The sequence below is a fragment of the Drosophila elegans genome, unplaced genomic scaffold (genome assembly GCF_018152505.1).
Source record: "Drosophila elegans isolate 14027-0461.03 unplaced genomic scaffold, ASM1815250v1 contig_397, whole genome shotgun sequence".
Classification (NCBI taxonomy): Eukaryota; Metazoa; Arthropoda; class Insecta; order Diptera; family Drosophilidae; genus Drosophila; species Drosophila elegans.
This window is the reverse complement of record NW_024545782.1, coordinates 4,697,137-4,709,631: the sequence shown is the minus strand read 5'-3', so window position 1 is coordinate 4,709,631 and position 12,495 is coordinate 4,697,137. Positions and strand designations below refer to the sequence as shown.

Genomic DNA, 12,495 nt, shown 5'->3' with positions numbered 1-12,495 from the left:
TGCGAAATTCTTTTTTACATATATACTTAAATTTTGTATTCACATTGAAAACCCTACAATCCAAAAAACAAAATGGTACGGCCAGAGAGTTTTCTAAAATATCAGGCAGGACCGGGATGTACACGTTCAAGTAAATTACTTTTCCCAATGTCGCTAACCTAAGGCCTCGACAGTAAACCTTTTAAATCTCTGATACTGCCAACAACACATTTTTGCGAATTAAAAAAATCAATCTTAATTGAATTGAGATATATAAAACCGCAATCTGCCTGCTGAATTTGATTAGTTATTTTCAATCATTTTATCAATATTTCCATTAAAACAAATTTTTTGGTCAAAACTTTCAAAAATTCAATGTAATTCTTTTTATTTCCTTTTATACAATCGTTAAATTTTAATATTTAAAATTTTTGTTCTTGCTAAAAAATTATATATCATTTTATTTCTGTATACTGTTGGTAATTTGATTTGGTGTTACTTTTGTAGATTATTTTGTTCGTATTTTTATTGTGATTTACCATTTGAATTGTAAAATTTCTGAATGAAATCCCAGAACTTGCAAATACACAAACATTTTAAGGGGAAGCACTTTTCAAAAATACTTTGAAAAAATATATTTTACTAGAGTGATTATTATAATAGGATTATTGGCCTTTAATTTGGAAAATAAAATTTATATTCAGTTCTCGAATTATTTAAATTAATTTTTTTTCGCCTTTTATGATACCCAATATGTCTAAAATTTCGACTTTAGTGTTATATAATAATTTTTTTTTCAATAACCATTAAGTTTCGCCTTTACCAAATTATCAAATTTCAATAGATATATTTGTATTTAAAGTACACAAGGGACATGGAGTATTTCTGTTTTTGTAATTTTATTTCGTTTCATGCTACGTTTCTAAAAAATATATTCAATAATGTTAATTTAAATAATTGTACATATATCATTAATTATAATAAATACCAACTTGCTATAGCATATAATATAATTCGTTAATAATACTTTTAACTTGCTCTTGGGGGCCAGCTCCTGCTCATAAAATGCTGCCAAAATGTTATTCTTGGCTTCACAGGGTGTTAATAAAAAATATGTATATATATAATATATTATATATATATGTATATTTTTCTTGCTTTTTATTTTTAATATTTAATGACTAGTAAACGTTTACAGTAATGTTGTTTCATATTCAAGTTTCACTTTTCGAAATTCCCAACTTCAAATGCTTTCTCTGGTAAAATCGTCTTGAGCGTTTAACTTGCGTTTTAAGATTTAATTGGAATTAAATAATGTTGAATTCGTTTTTATTATCAAACATTCTTCGAAATGTGGAGGGCTTTACTTCATTTTCAGCTTTGGAAAATTAATACGTACTGTGAGTCATTAAGTGTATTATTGCGATTTAGTCGATTTTTTGGGGCGCCTCGTTGGGCAATAGTGGGATTCACTATTGGAATACTTGAGATACATTATGAAATTTAGCAATACGTCTCCTCTAATTGCACTATACCTGTATTCCAGCTGCTCCGAGTCCCTTAAACAACTCAACAAAATGAAAAATTTATAGTCATTGAACCCAAACTTATTTCTCGGAATTTCTAAGAATAAAACATCATCGTAAAGTAAGTAATGTTGCCTAGAACCCTAAACGGTTTAGTTATAGTCCAAACTATATATAGCGCTCATATCTATATACGTATATATAAATTCAGTGCTTGTGTAAGTTGTAAAGTTCTTGCTGCGCTCAATGTTGCGTGCATTCGGTTAGGTTTTGGTTATACGGTTGTACGGCCATAGAATAATTGCATTAATTTTTATTTTTTTTTGGCAAGTTCGAGGTCGGGGAAAACCACACATACATACACAAGTAATATGGCCGTGCGATCCATACATTGTTTCGATTTTCTTTAGTTTTTGAGAGTGAAATATTGTTTGCATAAGTTCACTTAATTTCTTTGTATTCCATAATATTTTCGTTTTGCTTAATTTTCCTTTGTTTTACGCTTTTTCATTTTTCAGTCTTTACGATTCACGGCTTTTGTGCATTTGAATTATTCAGTTTTCTCATTACTATATGACCGATGTACGTTACGATGTGTATACAAAATTGCTTCAATTGTTTTCAAGGTGGACGAACACGAGCGTGAGAAAGTTTAGCTGATCGGATGAGCAGGTGAGAGGATTGGTGGGTGCAAGATAACTTTTTAACTTGCGTCCCGATTAACGTGAATGTAAGTGCAGGGTTATTATCATCTTCGATGCTATCATGCTAATGGTGACATAAAACTTGGGGCAGTGCTTAGTCCTTGCCAGCGAGTATTTTTCTAATGATCCAGCGAGGCTGTTTTCGTGCGCTTCCAAAGCGATTTAAAGAGACCTTTCTTCTTGGGTTTGGTATTGGTGGACACCCCCGAGGCTCCATTTTCCTTGCGATTGGTATCCTTTCGTTTGGTGGAACCTGAAGCAAAGAAATTAATTCCGTAATTTTTTGGTCTAATTACCTATACTGAATTTAAAGTAAATAATAAATTAAATAGAGTAAAAGCTAGCTTCGGCAATCCAATATATATAAATATATTTCGCAGATTTTTAATTTATACGACAACACTTGGAGTCATAGTAATCGAATAATATTTCAGAATTATGGTCTTAATTTGATTAAATTTGACATCTATATTATATGGACATATAGAAACGATCGCAAAATTTAGCGGAAAACCGGTATAGTTTCTGATTGGTTTTTATTCGTTTTGAAGATTTTTTTTTTGTAATAGCTCCAAGGGTATAAAAATCTTCGGCTCGACAAAACTTTACTTCTTTTCTCGTTTTTTTCACAATTTTTTTCTTATTTTTCTAGAACTTTTGGGTTTTTTGGATTTTGTTGAAATGCCATGGATGGAATTTAATGATTGTCTATGGATGTGTTGTTGCAACTTGGGCAATTGTTTGTGGCTTTGATCAGTACGGTTCCGTAAAATGTTTGAGAATGATGTTTCAGATTGAGGTGCAATACGACCGATTTTTTTAAATAGAAATTTTTCTTGCTTTTCAAACTGCAATGATACATTTTTTAAATATTTAAAACTAACGGAGTTACAGCGTTTCAATCGACCGGCCGTGCCAAAGGTTTGTTAACGTATGAAAAACTTAAATCGATTTTCCCGAAAACGCGTTTTTTTTAGTTCGTGAACATCAGAACTTAAAATCTACTAAGCCGATCCTTTTAAAAATTTGAATATTACTTCTTTAAATAAATTAGCAATTAACCACAAAGTTTTTTTTTTCTATTTTTTTAATGACAATTTAACCTCAATTTTTTTTAGTTAAAATCGCGTAGTCCACTCCAAAGTGCTTAAGAAAATAGAAAAAAAAATCTCTTCGTGATTATCTCGCAAATTTCATCAGCTTTAAAATGCATATAATTTTTTTTTTTTTTAATTCAGCAACGAGTTATGATGTTCACCGCTAACAAAATTTTTGTCAAGGTTCCTCCGAAGATTCACGGGCACCGGCTTATTTTTCATTATCTATTTTTGAAAACCATAAAAATAAGCGCCTTTTTCGCCTTTAAAATCCCTTTAGTCGATTTTTGGATTGGAATGGATTGGTGTTTGCATATTTTAACTGTGTCGAGTTTATTATATTTTTTTTTTGTAAGACTCCATGGGGATAGTCTTTTGGGTGTATAATTTGTTTGAAAACTTTGCCTGGCTGAAGCATCTGATCATCCTACATATATTTCTTTTTAAATTTTACCTGTGTCAAATTCATAGGCGTGCTTGCTGTTGTTATCATCCATGAGCTGATCGCAATATGCCTTATGTTTTCGATCCTTACTGTTCTCTGATGGCGATGACAAAACGTAATTATTAATGGACCCTCCAACTTTACTTAAACTTACTTTTCTTGGTTATCAGCAAACTGGTCACTCGTCGCAAAGCCTCGCGGGGTGATTTGTTCAAAAAGGAAGGCGTAAGATTAGGTGGCAGCGTTAGTGGCTTGCGGGATTGTCCGGTGCCTGACATGCCCGCCGGGTTGTCCCACACCCGCACGGAAGCCAGGCGATCAATGTTTTCGGTTGAAACTGGGCGCATACCCCGCTGCTTGGGATACCATCCACGAGCGGGGGCTCCGGTCATGCGTAGCATCTCATTGGAAGCCAAAGCGTGATTAATCGAGCGCTGGCGGCATATTTGGGCAGTACCATAATTTCCAGCTGTTGAAGGGTTTATTAAGCCAATGTTATTTATTAAAATGTTTTTTTTTTTATTTGATCTAGAAACTTTAATCGTGTTTGGGGTGCCCCAGAAATTTCTTCCAACTGACAAACCAAACAAAATTCAAAAATTGAAGAATAGAGTGTATAAAATTGAAGTTGTAAATGGGGTTTGGAAAAATATAGCGGAATTTTAGTTAATATTATAAATTAATAACATCCGTACATTTTAAAAATCTATGAATAAGTCAGTTTCGATTTATATACGCGCAGTCTTTTTTACGTAAGTCAATCGCATTGCAACTTAGTATAATTTTTCTTTGCGACCTGCACTCATATTTTCTAACTACTAACTAATCCAATCCAATCTATTTTACTTCCTTCGCTCGGAAGTAATTTAAAATTTTTGGAATAGCAAATTATGTTGTAATATTTATTATAGTGTATTTTCTAATTATTGCAAAAAGTTACTTACCTCCAATCCCCAAAATAGAAGTTCCCATATTTATGCTATTTGATGTGCTCGATCTTGGCGCGGTGCGTGAACCGCTTACCACAGGCAACGGCTCGTTCTGGCGTCGATATGGCGTACGTGGTATGTCACAGCTGTCAAAAAATGTATACTGTTTAGAGGAGCACTTCGTCGTAGGGTACGACTCACCCCCTGGCAAAGATTGGCGTTTCAGGAAGACTACAAGAGGTTTGCAGGCGATGCTCCTCGCGCGGCGACTGTTTTAGACTGCGCTTCGTGCCGTAATTAATGTACCGCCGTTGATAGGACCCGCTTCCACCCGCCATTCCGTCGAGAGGTGGCGCAGGCAGCGGTGGCATAGGTCCAAGTCCGGTGGGTGTGGTTATCCCACTCCCCCCGCTGCTATAGTGGCCAAACAGCTTGGGCGATCTCTTGCGGTACTGGGAGTCAATGCTCCAGGATTTCATTGTGTTGGCCGAATGCCCTCCAGTGCCTCGATGTGGGGGCACCATTGGCGCTCCGGGAAGACCCTCCCCGAACCCGGCCATTTGGTGGGCAGGCGCCGGTGGCGGTGGCAGCTCGTCGGTAAAATGACGCACGGCGGCCACATTGTCGCGACTTCGGCGCATGTGGCTATTACTGCTGTGTACAGCCGCTCCGGAGGCAGTGGCATGCACCTCCACCACGGTTGTGCCACGATTCGGCGGCGGGGCACTGGTCGCCACCTCTGCCGGAAGCTCTAGCTGCTTACGTGGCTCCACCGGCGACGGCGGCAACGGGGCATCGTAGTCGAACAAATCCGGATTAGAGCATGGCGGCGATGGGGGCAATGGTCCCAGGCTGGGCATCTGCGACAGCAGCATCTCCTTGGCGCTCTCCGACTTGTGAACGCCTGGTCGAAATTCCAGCACCCGCTTGGCATGCAGCTCGGCAGCGGTCGCAGCGGCTCCAACGGATCCACCTCCATTGCAGCCAGGCTGTTGACCCACAATGGGGATATCTCCACGCAGCAAGGCGCTTATGTTATGCTCGATTTGCGTCAGCGGAGCACACCCGTAGCTAAAGTCGGAAAGCTCTTCGTCCTCCTCGAGAGTTGGTGCCAGATCCGTGTGTGGAGTGGTAGCGTTGGAAACACGTTGATCTGTTTTATATAAAAATATAAATAATGTAACAATTTATTATTTTGTAAACAAGAAAAGTTAGCCGAAGTTGGCTAGCCGATGTTTATATACCCTTGCAGTTCTTTCAACAACATTCCAATTTGTATCCTATATGTAAAGCTATAACGATTTTCCGCTAAATTATTCGATCATTCATATGTCGGTTTTACAACAACTTTGTCCGATTTTAATCAATTTAAAACCGTTATTATGCAATAATAAACCATTACTGTACATCGAAGTTTATTTAAATTAATTGAAATCAACAATGGGAACTATATGATAAAATCGTCCTGTTTTAATTCTAAAATATTAAATTATTACTATATGTCAAAGAATGTTACAAAAAATGGCAAACAGCGAAGTTGTAATTTATTTTTTTTTGGCGTTTTTTTTTTTGGGAAAGTTTTATGCTGAGATACTAGTTTGTGAACAGACAGACGGATTGCCTGGTAAAACTTATCAAGAATATATATACTCCATTATGTTGTGATCACTCACCATTCCCATTGTAGGCGTACAGATCGTAATTTCCGCTTCCGTTCAGACGCGCCTCATCGAACTCCTCGCTACTGGAGGTGTTGTCCGGCATGGACTCAGCACTCAGGCGCTTTTCGGTCAGCATTGCCGTCTTGCTCTTCATCGGCTTGCAGTGGCCCAGTTGGTCCGGAGCCTCGGCGATGTCCAGCGATAGAGCCGCCCGATGGGCGGCGGCCATCTCCAATCCGCGGCGTGTGTGCGCCGCATTAGCCTCGCACTCCTTGTAAACAAAGTTCATATCGGAGGATTCTTGCGGCGGTGGCGGTGGCAGCGGCAGCGGCAGTGGAGTGGCGTCGCTCTGCTCGCTGTCGCTCGTGTAGAACTCATTGCTGATCGCTCCAGCTCCAACTCTCGATCCGGATCCAGCTCTCTCGGCCAAAGAGGGACGTGGCGGCTTTGGTATGCAAAACACATCAGCAGCGCGTGGCGGTTTCTTGGCCGTGGAACGGCGAATAATAAAGGTTCCCTTTCCCAGCATACTCTTCTCGTTGTACATAAAGCTGTTGTTAAAGTCGTCCAAGTTGTTGGCCCGTTTTTGGTGCTGCACGAAGAAGAAGACGGTATAGGGTTTAAAAATATAAAAATATAATTAAGTTAAACTTCGATTTGTATAAAACGTACCTTTTTGGACGCAGCACCAGATGACTTTTTAGAGCCGCTGTAATTATTCTTAGCGCTCTTGAAGTGGATCTCCCATGCGACGCCATTCTGCTTTACGGGAGTAAGGTCTGTGGAGATTGTAGACTCCTCCAGCGAGTCCTCCGAGTAATCTTCATTCCTGCCAGCCGCCTTCGACGACGCCACATTGAGGTGCGAAGCAGCCGGCGAGGCCTCTTCGCTGGACGTGTGCTGCGAGCCGGAAGAGGAGGTCGAGCTGTTGGAAAGCGGATTGAGCATGTGGCACACTTCCTTGTGCTGTTCTACCGAGCTAAGCAGCCGCTTGGCCCGAGCCCCCTCGCCACCGGCCCCCTTGGAGGAGGGGCCCGGGTAGATGGTCACCGGATGCTCGTTGACGAAGGGCTCCGGCAGCTTGGCCAGGTTGCCGCGAAGCACAGCGTTGTGCACGGCACTGATGTCGATGCCCAGTGCGTTGCGGCCACCGTTGCAGCTGCCCGGATGCCGAATGGCTGCCAAACCACTTGAGGAACTGCCAGCGGCAGCTCCACTCGAATTCGAGGACCTGGCCCCACAGCAGGGCAGACTCGAGTAGTTGGAGTTGGTGGCCGGAGTCGAGCTGAAACCCCTTGCCTTCGGCTGCAGGAAATGGGAAAATACGGGGTGGTTGTGCGGTGAGTAAATTGGTTACCGTTACCCATTAGCTGGAGTGGTTGCAGTATGGCTTCCCCGAACTCACCAGCGTTGTCTGGATGAGGGGCGTCGTTGTTTCCTGGCCGGGTTCCACCTCAGATAATTTGGCTAGATTCTCTGCTGTGCCGTCCACCTCATTGAAGCTACCCTCGGGCACAGTATCGGTGCTGGGTGTTTGGGGCACATCTTCGGAATCCTTTTTGGACATGCTATGTAGTCAAAGTTGACATTTTGGTTAGGTAAAGCAAAATTTGGTAATGTCGGGCAAAGCCGTAATTGAAATGCGGTGGCTCACAGAGACTTGCATGGTTGAATGGAAGTCAAAAATAAAGTCGAACCTTTTATCTGGTTAAAAGTAACGTATTTTTGTTATACCAATTTAAGAACAAATTGATTTACCTGTCAAACATTTATATAAATTGGAAAAGAACAAATATGCTGTAGATCAAATCGAGTGCAAAGAATTCAAAAAACTAAAGTATTAAACTGTCAATTAACATAAATAATTTTAATTTGTTTGTAAATTGAAATGCATTTTAATTCCTATTCTGGGACCATTTGTTTTGTCAATTTGATTTACATATATATAAACATCATTTTAGACTTACTTTTTGCGACTCAGACTCATGTAGCCATCGTCCTCGGACTGATTTTCGCCACTGTTGCTGTGCAAGCCCACCGGTTTCGTCGCTGCCTCCTCGAACTCTGAAATAATCTCGTCGAGGACTTTTATGGGCTCAGGTATGTCGTCCAGGGAGATAGGTTCCAGCGACTGCAACTGCAATTGGTCATCGCTGAGCAACAAATAAATAAGAATCTAATATTAGTCCAAATATTAATTAACCCGTCTCGCGAAAAATAAAAGTGTTTCCTAACTCGGAAATTTGTTTAAAAATTAAGACTACAATGACTTTTGACGATATGAAATAAACATGCTTTACTACCAAATGGCACCGCATTTTCATAATTGGAATAGACCTGCAAATTTTGTTTTTACTAGTTAACAATTTTTTATACCCTTGCAGAGGGTATTATAATTTCAGTCAGAAGTTTGCAACGCAGTGAAGAAGACATCTCCGACCCTATAAAGTATATATTTATTCTTGATCAGCATCACTAGGAGTCAATCTAGCCATGTTTTTTTTAATTGATTGATTAGTTAATTTAGTAATGGTTAAATATTTCAGAATTACGGTTTAAATTTTATCAAAATCGGACGACTATAGCATATAGCTCCCATAGGAACAATCGGAATAATACATGAAAAAACCATCTGTGTTGGCTATGCGGTTCGACAGATGGCTCCACCTAAACTTCGATAGTTTTGTAGGGGAGATAATTAGTTTCAAGTTGTTTGCCTAAGTTTCTAATAGTCGGTTTTTGGTTTTTACTTTTTTAATAAAGCAATTTAAATATAAAAAAAAAAATTGGATATGTTTTTTTTATTTATTTGCAGGTATATAAAACATGACCCGGAACCGACCTCAATATTTCAGTACCTAAAATAGCTTATTCTTAAGATAAATAAAAATCTTATGTTTTTTACATAAGTAATAATGTACCAAACAGTTTTACATAGATGAAAATGTAAAAATCTTTATGTCAGCCGAATGTTAGCTTTAATTATATATTGAGTTTTAGATTGGGTATAGATTTCTGTGCATGACTTTAAATAGCATATTTAATGACCAATTGTCGGGGCATGTTTGATTTTAATTTTTTCATCAAGGAATACAGGAAATTTAATTTTGAATTTTTTTTTTTTTCAGAAAAAAATTGCGACTTACTTTTGTCTTTGTTGGTCAGCTCCTGCAGCGGCAGCATCTAAATCTGTGTCCGCCTCGGTGTCCGCCTCCAGAGAATCCAACGCTCGCTGGGAGTCTGTCATTGCCGCCTGGGACCGCCCCGAATCCGTATCGAACTCCCACTCAGTCTCCGGTTCCTTTGGATCGCGTGCTCCACACGATTCAGGTGCCGCTGCTGCCATTATTAAGCGATTATCATTGAAACCATCGACGGGAAACCTGCTCTGCGGCTTCTTTTTTTTTTTTTTGGATTCCGTATATTTCGTTTATTATGAAAACGAAATAAATGCGCCCACTGACTTCGAAGTCGCCCTCAGTCAGCGTCTCTGCTGACGTGCTTTGTTGGCTTTGTTGTCGGCTGTTTCAATTTTCATCTATGCAATGTGTGAAAGTGATTGGCGGTTTTCCTCTGCCTTCCCTTGCTACTCTCGCTTCGTCGATTTCAGGTCATTAAATTCGTCATCGGAAGGTCGTGGCTGCGGGTGAGAGTATGTGGGAGTGAGGTGGGGTCAGAGATTTTCGGTTCGTAAGCCGCTGTAAGTCGCTATTAATAAATAATGAATATTGATTTTGCTGGCGTGATTTCCAATTAGGAGCTATATTACTGGTTTCAGTTTTTGAATGCAAACAGGGAAAGTTCTGCCAGTGGACATTGATATTTTCCGATTAGGGGGAAAATCGTGTTAGCGGAAATTCAAATTTAATGGGCATGATAAACTTTGGCAGGTGTACGGCACGAAATCAATTAGGGCTGACCTTCGTTTCGATATAAAGCAGGATATTTATGTATGCACGAATCAGAAAAGCATTCATAACCACTCAGCCCCAGTGTTGGGAAAGGTACTAGTTTTTTGGTATCTAGGTAATAATTATAAATAAGTACTTGGATAAACATTTTTCAAGTAAAAGGAAAAAACGAGGTAAAAAACTGTTTTATTATTAAATTATTTTAGTTAAATCATTTTGAGGCCAATAGTTTTTTGGAAGTTGCATTTGAAGTATGATACTTTGTTGCTCTGACCATTAATTCTAGTTGAAGAAAAATTAAAAAAAAAAAACATTGTTTTATCTTGCAAATGCGGAGGAATTAATTTATCTTCAAATTTCTGTAATATATAATAAAATTTGAATTTAGGTGTATCAAGCTCATTAAAAAAAATCAAATAGTGCATATATACCTAACATAAAATAAATTAAAATCTTTACCTAAGTTTTTACTTATACACGGTAGCCAAAAATTTATTTACCTAGGTAAGATATAAGGTAGCAAACAATTTCACTAGGTAAGTGCCTATGTATAAGTATCTTGGTACAGCACAACACTGTTTAGCCTGCAGCATGGTAATTTGTTTCATAAAATATATTATTAATAGATTTATTTTCAAAATTACATTTTAGCTTGACCTTATTTTGTTATATTGGTATCAGAAATAGACAATTGTATCTTTTGATGAGACAAAACACTGATATATTTTTTTCACAATGTTTGCTTTAAATTACTTGTTTGAACCTTATCTAAAATTACTATTGGTGCTTAAGCTCCAGCTTTATAGCAGTAGTTTTGGTTTCCTAAATTGTGTCTGTACCATAGAACTTTTACACTATGTTTGCCACACTTTTATAAATTTATCGTTCTTTTACCCCCATCTGTCTTTGTTCCGATTTTAAAATTGTTTGCATCAATTTCGAATTAACACCAAAAAAGTAAACACTCGGTCGCAATTAACAACTGTTCAACAAGGGATTTTTGTGCATTGATTTTTCGCATCTCATCTCGGAGAGGGAAATTGGGGGAAAGGGGAACACGGAGGTCCGAGGAACAACAACAACACGAGAGAGCAGAGAGTGGGAGCACACTATTCGCACTCTGCCTTATCTTCATTCATATTTTCTATACACTTTGGGGTCCCGCTGAGAGGAGTTTGAGTTTGAGTTCGAGTCAGGCGCATTCACACACACTCTCGCCCACCTCTTCACACACACGCACTCTCTTTGTGGGGCTATATATAAACACGTTTTTTTGCCTTTGGCTAAACAAAAAACTTTTTGCAACTGCAACTGGGTTGGCCTAAAAAATATAATTGAAACGGATGCGGGCAGCGATGATAATAAAAGTTTGCAGTATTTTGGTCTCTAATACGGAAAAAATTCATTTCCGGTATCATCGGCGCCGTGTATGGATTACAGCTACGGTTACAGCCACCCACACAAACACGGGCCACTTTGTCTAGCTGTAAAATTTACTGTCGTCGGCGTCGCTGCTTTCCTTCTGCTTCTTCTTCAACTCTCCTTTCCTTTCTGAATGAAGTTTCTGCAGGGAGTCTGGCATCGATTTTTTCAAATGCAGACACGTTCACACACACCCACACGATCCGACTTTTTCGGCTCTGCCTAATAATTACAGTTAGAAAGCTCTGCCTTTTGGCACACCGAAAGGTCAAGTCAAGAGTCTTCCAATTGGAAATACTGCTAAAAATAGACTGATTCCAAGCGGGGGCGAATGAGAGACATAGAGCGAGAGAGAGCGGAGGGGTGGCAATTGTAATGACAGACGCCGCGGCGTCAAAAGGCAACGGTAACAGCGGTTTGGTTTGGGCCGATGACAAAAACAGACACAGACAAGTTCCAAGAACATTCGCATTTCGCAATTGGCTTATAACTTCAACACGGATATACATACAGGCGAACCTACTTTGCGTTTTCCGACGTTTTCCGCTTTTGCGTTACAATACAAAAACGACCAAGCGAACGCACCGACCTTTTGTTTATGACCTGAGCAACGTTCGCAAGCCTAGCGATGTCAGAAATGTATCAAAATATTGTATCGATATCTTCCCACGCAGCCAAAAACCGGTCTTGATTTAATTTTGATTTGCCAAATTGGGTGCTTATGATACATGAAATCAAGCGCTTTGATTTTAGTTTTCTGATTTCTTTTGTTTTGAATTTCTTAAACTAATTGCGGTCATTAATTAATTAAATTAAAGCCT

General features: G+C 39.1%; 1 protein-coding gene across 2 annotated transcripts; it reads right to left on the bottom strand.

Annotated features, from left to right (window-relative positions):
* Window positions 1-1,941: 1,941 nt before the first annotated feature.
* LOC108135230 lies at window positions 1,942-12,286 on the bottom strand. 2 transcript variants are annotated; one of them, XM_017255883.2, is made up of 11 exons: window positions 12,198-12,286; window positions 9,488-9,981; window positions 8,309-8,494; window positions 7,747-7,909; window positions 7,014-7,646; window positions 6,354-6,933; window positions 4,882-5,833; window positions 4,696-4,826; window positions 3,906-4,220; window positions 3,761-3,847; window positions 1,942-2,462 (listed from the first exon to the last, which is right to left on the bottom strand). In XM_017255883.2, exons 2-11 carry the CDS (start codon window positions 9,685-9,687, stop codon window positions 2,329-2,331), a joined length of 3,381 nt encoding a protein of 1,126 aa, XP_017111372.1. In that variant the 5' UTR covers window positions 9,688-9,981; window positions 12,198-12,286; the 3' UTR covers window positions 1,942-2,328. The 2 variants fall into 2 exon arrangements, with proteins under 2 accessions (XP_017111372.1, XP_017111373.1); XM_017255884.2 differs by having other exon boundaries at window positions 12,186-12,277.
* Window positions 12,287-12,495: the final 209 nt, after the last annotated feature.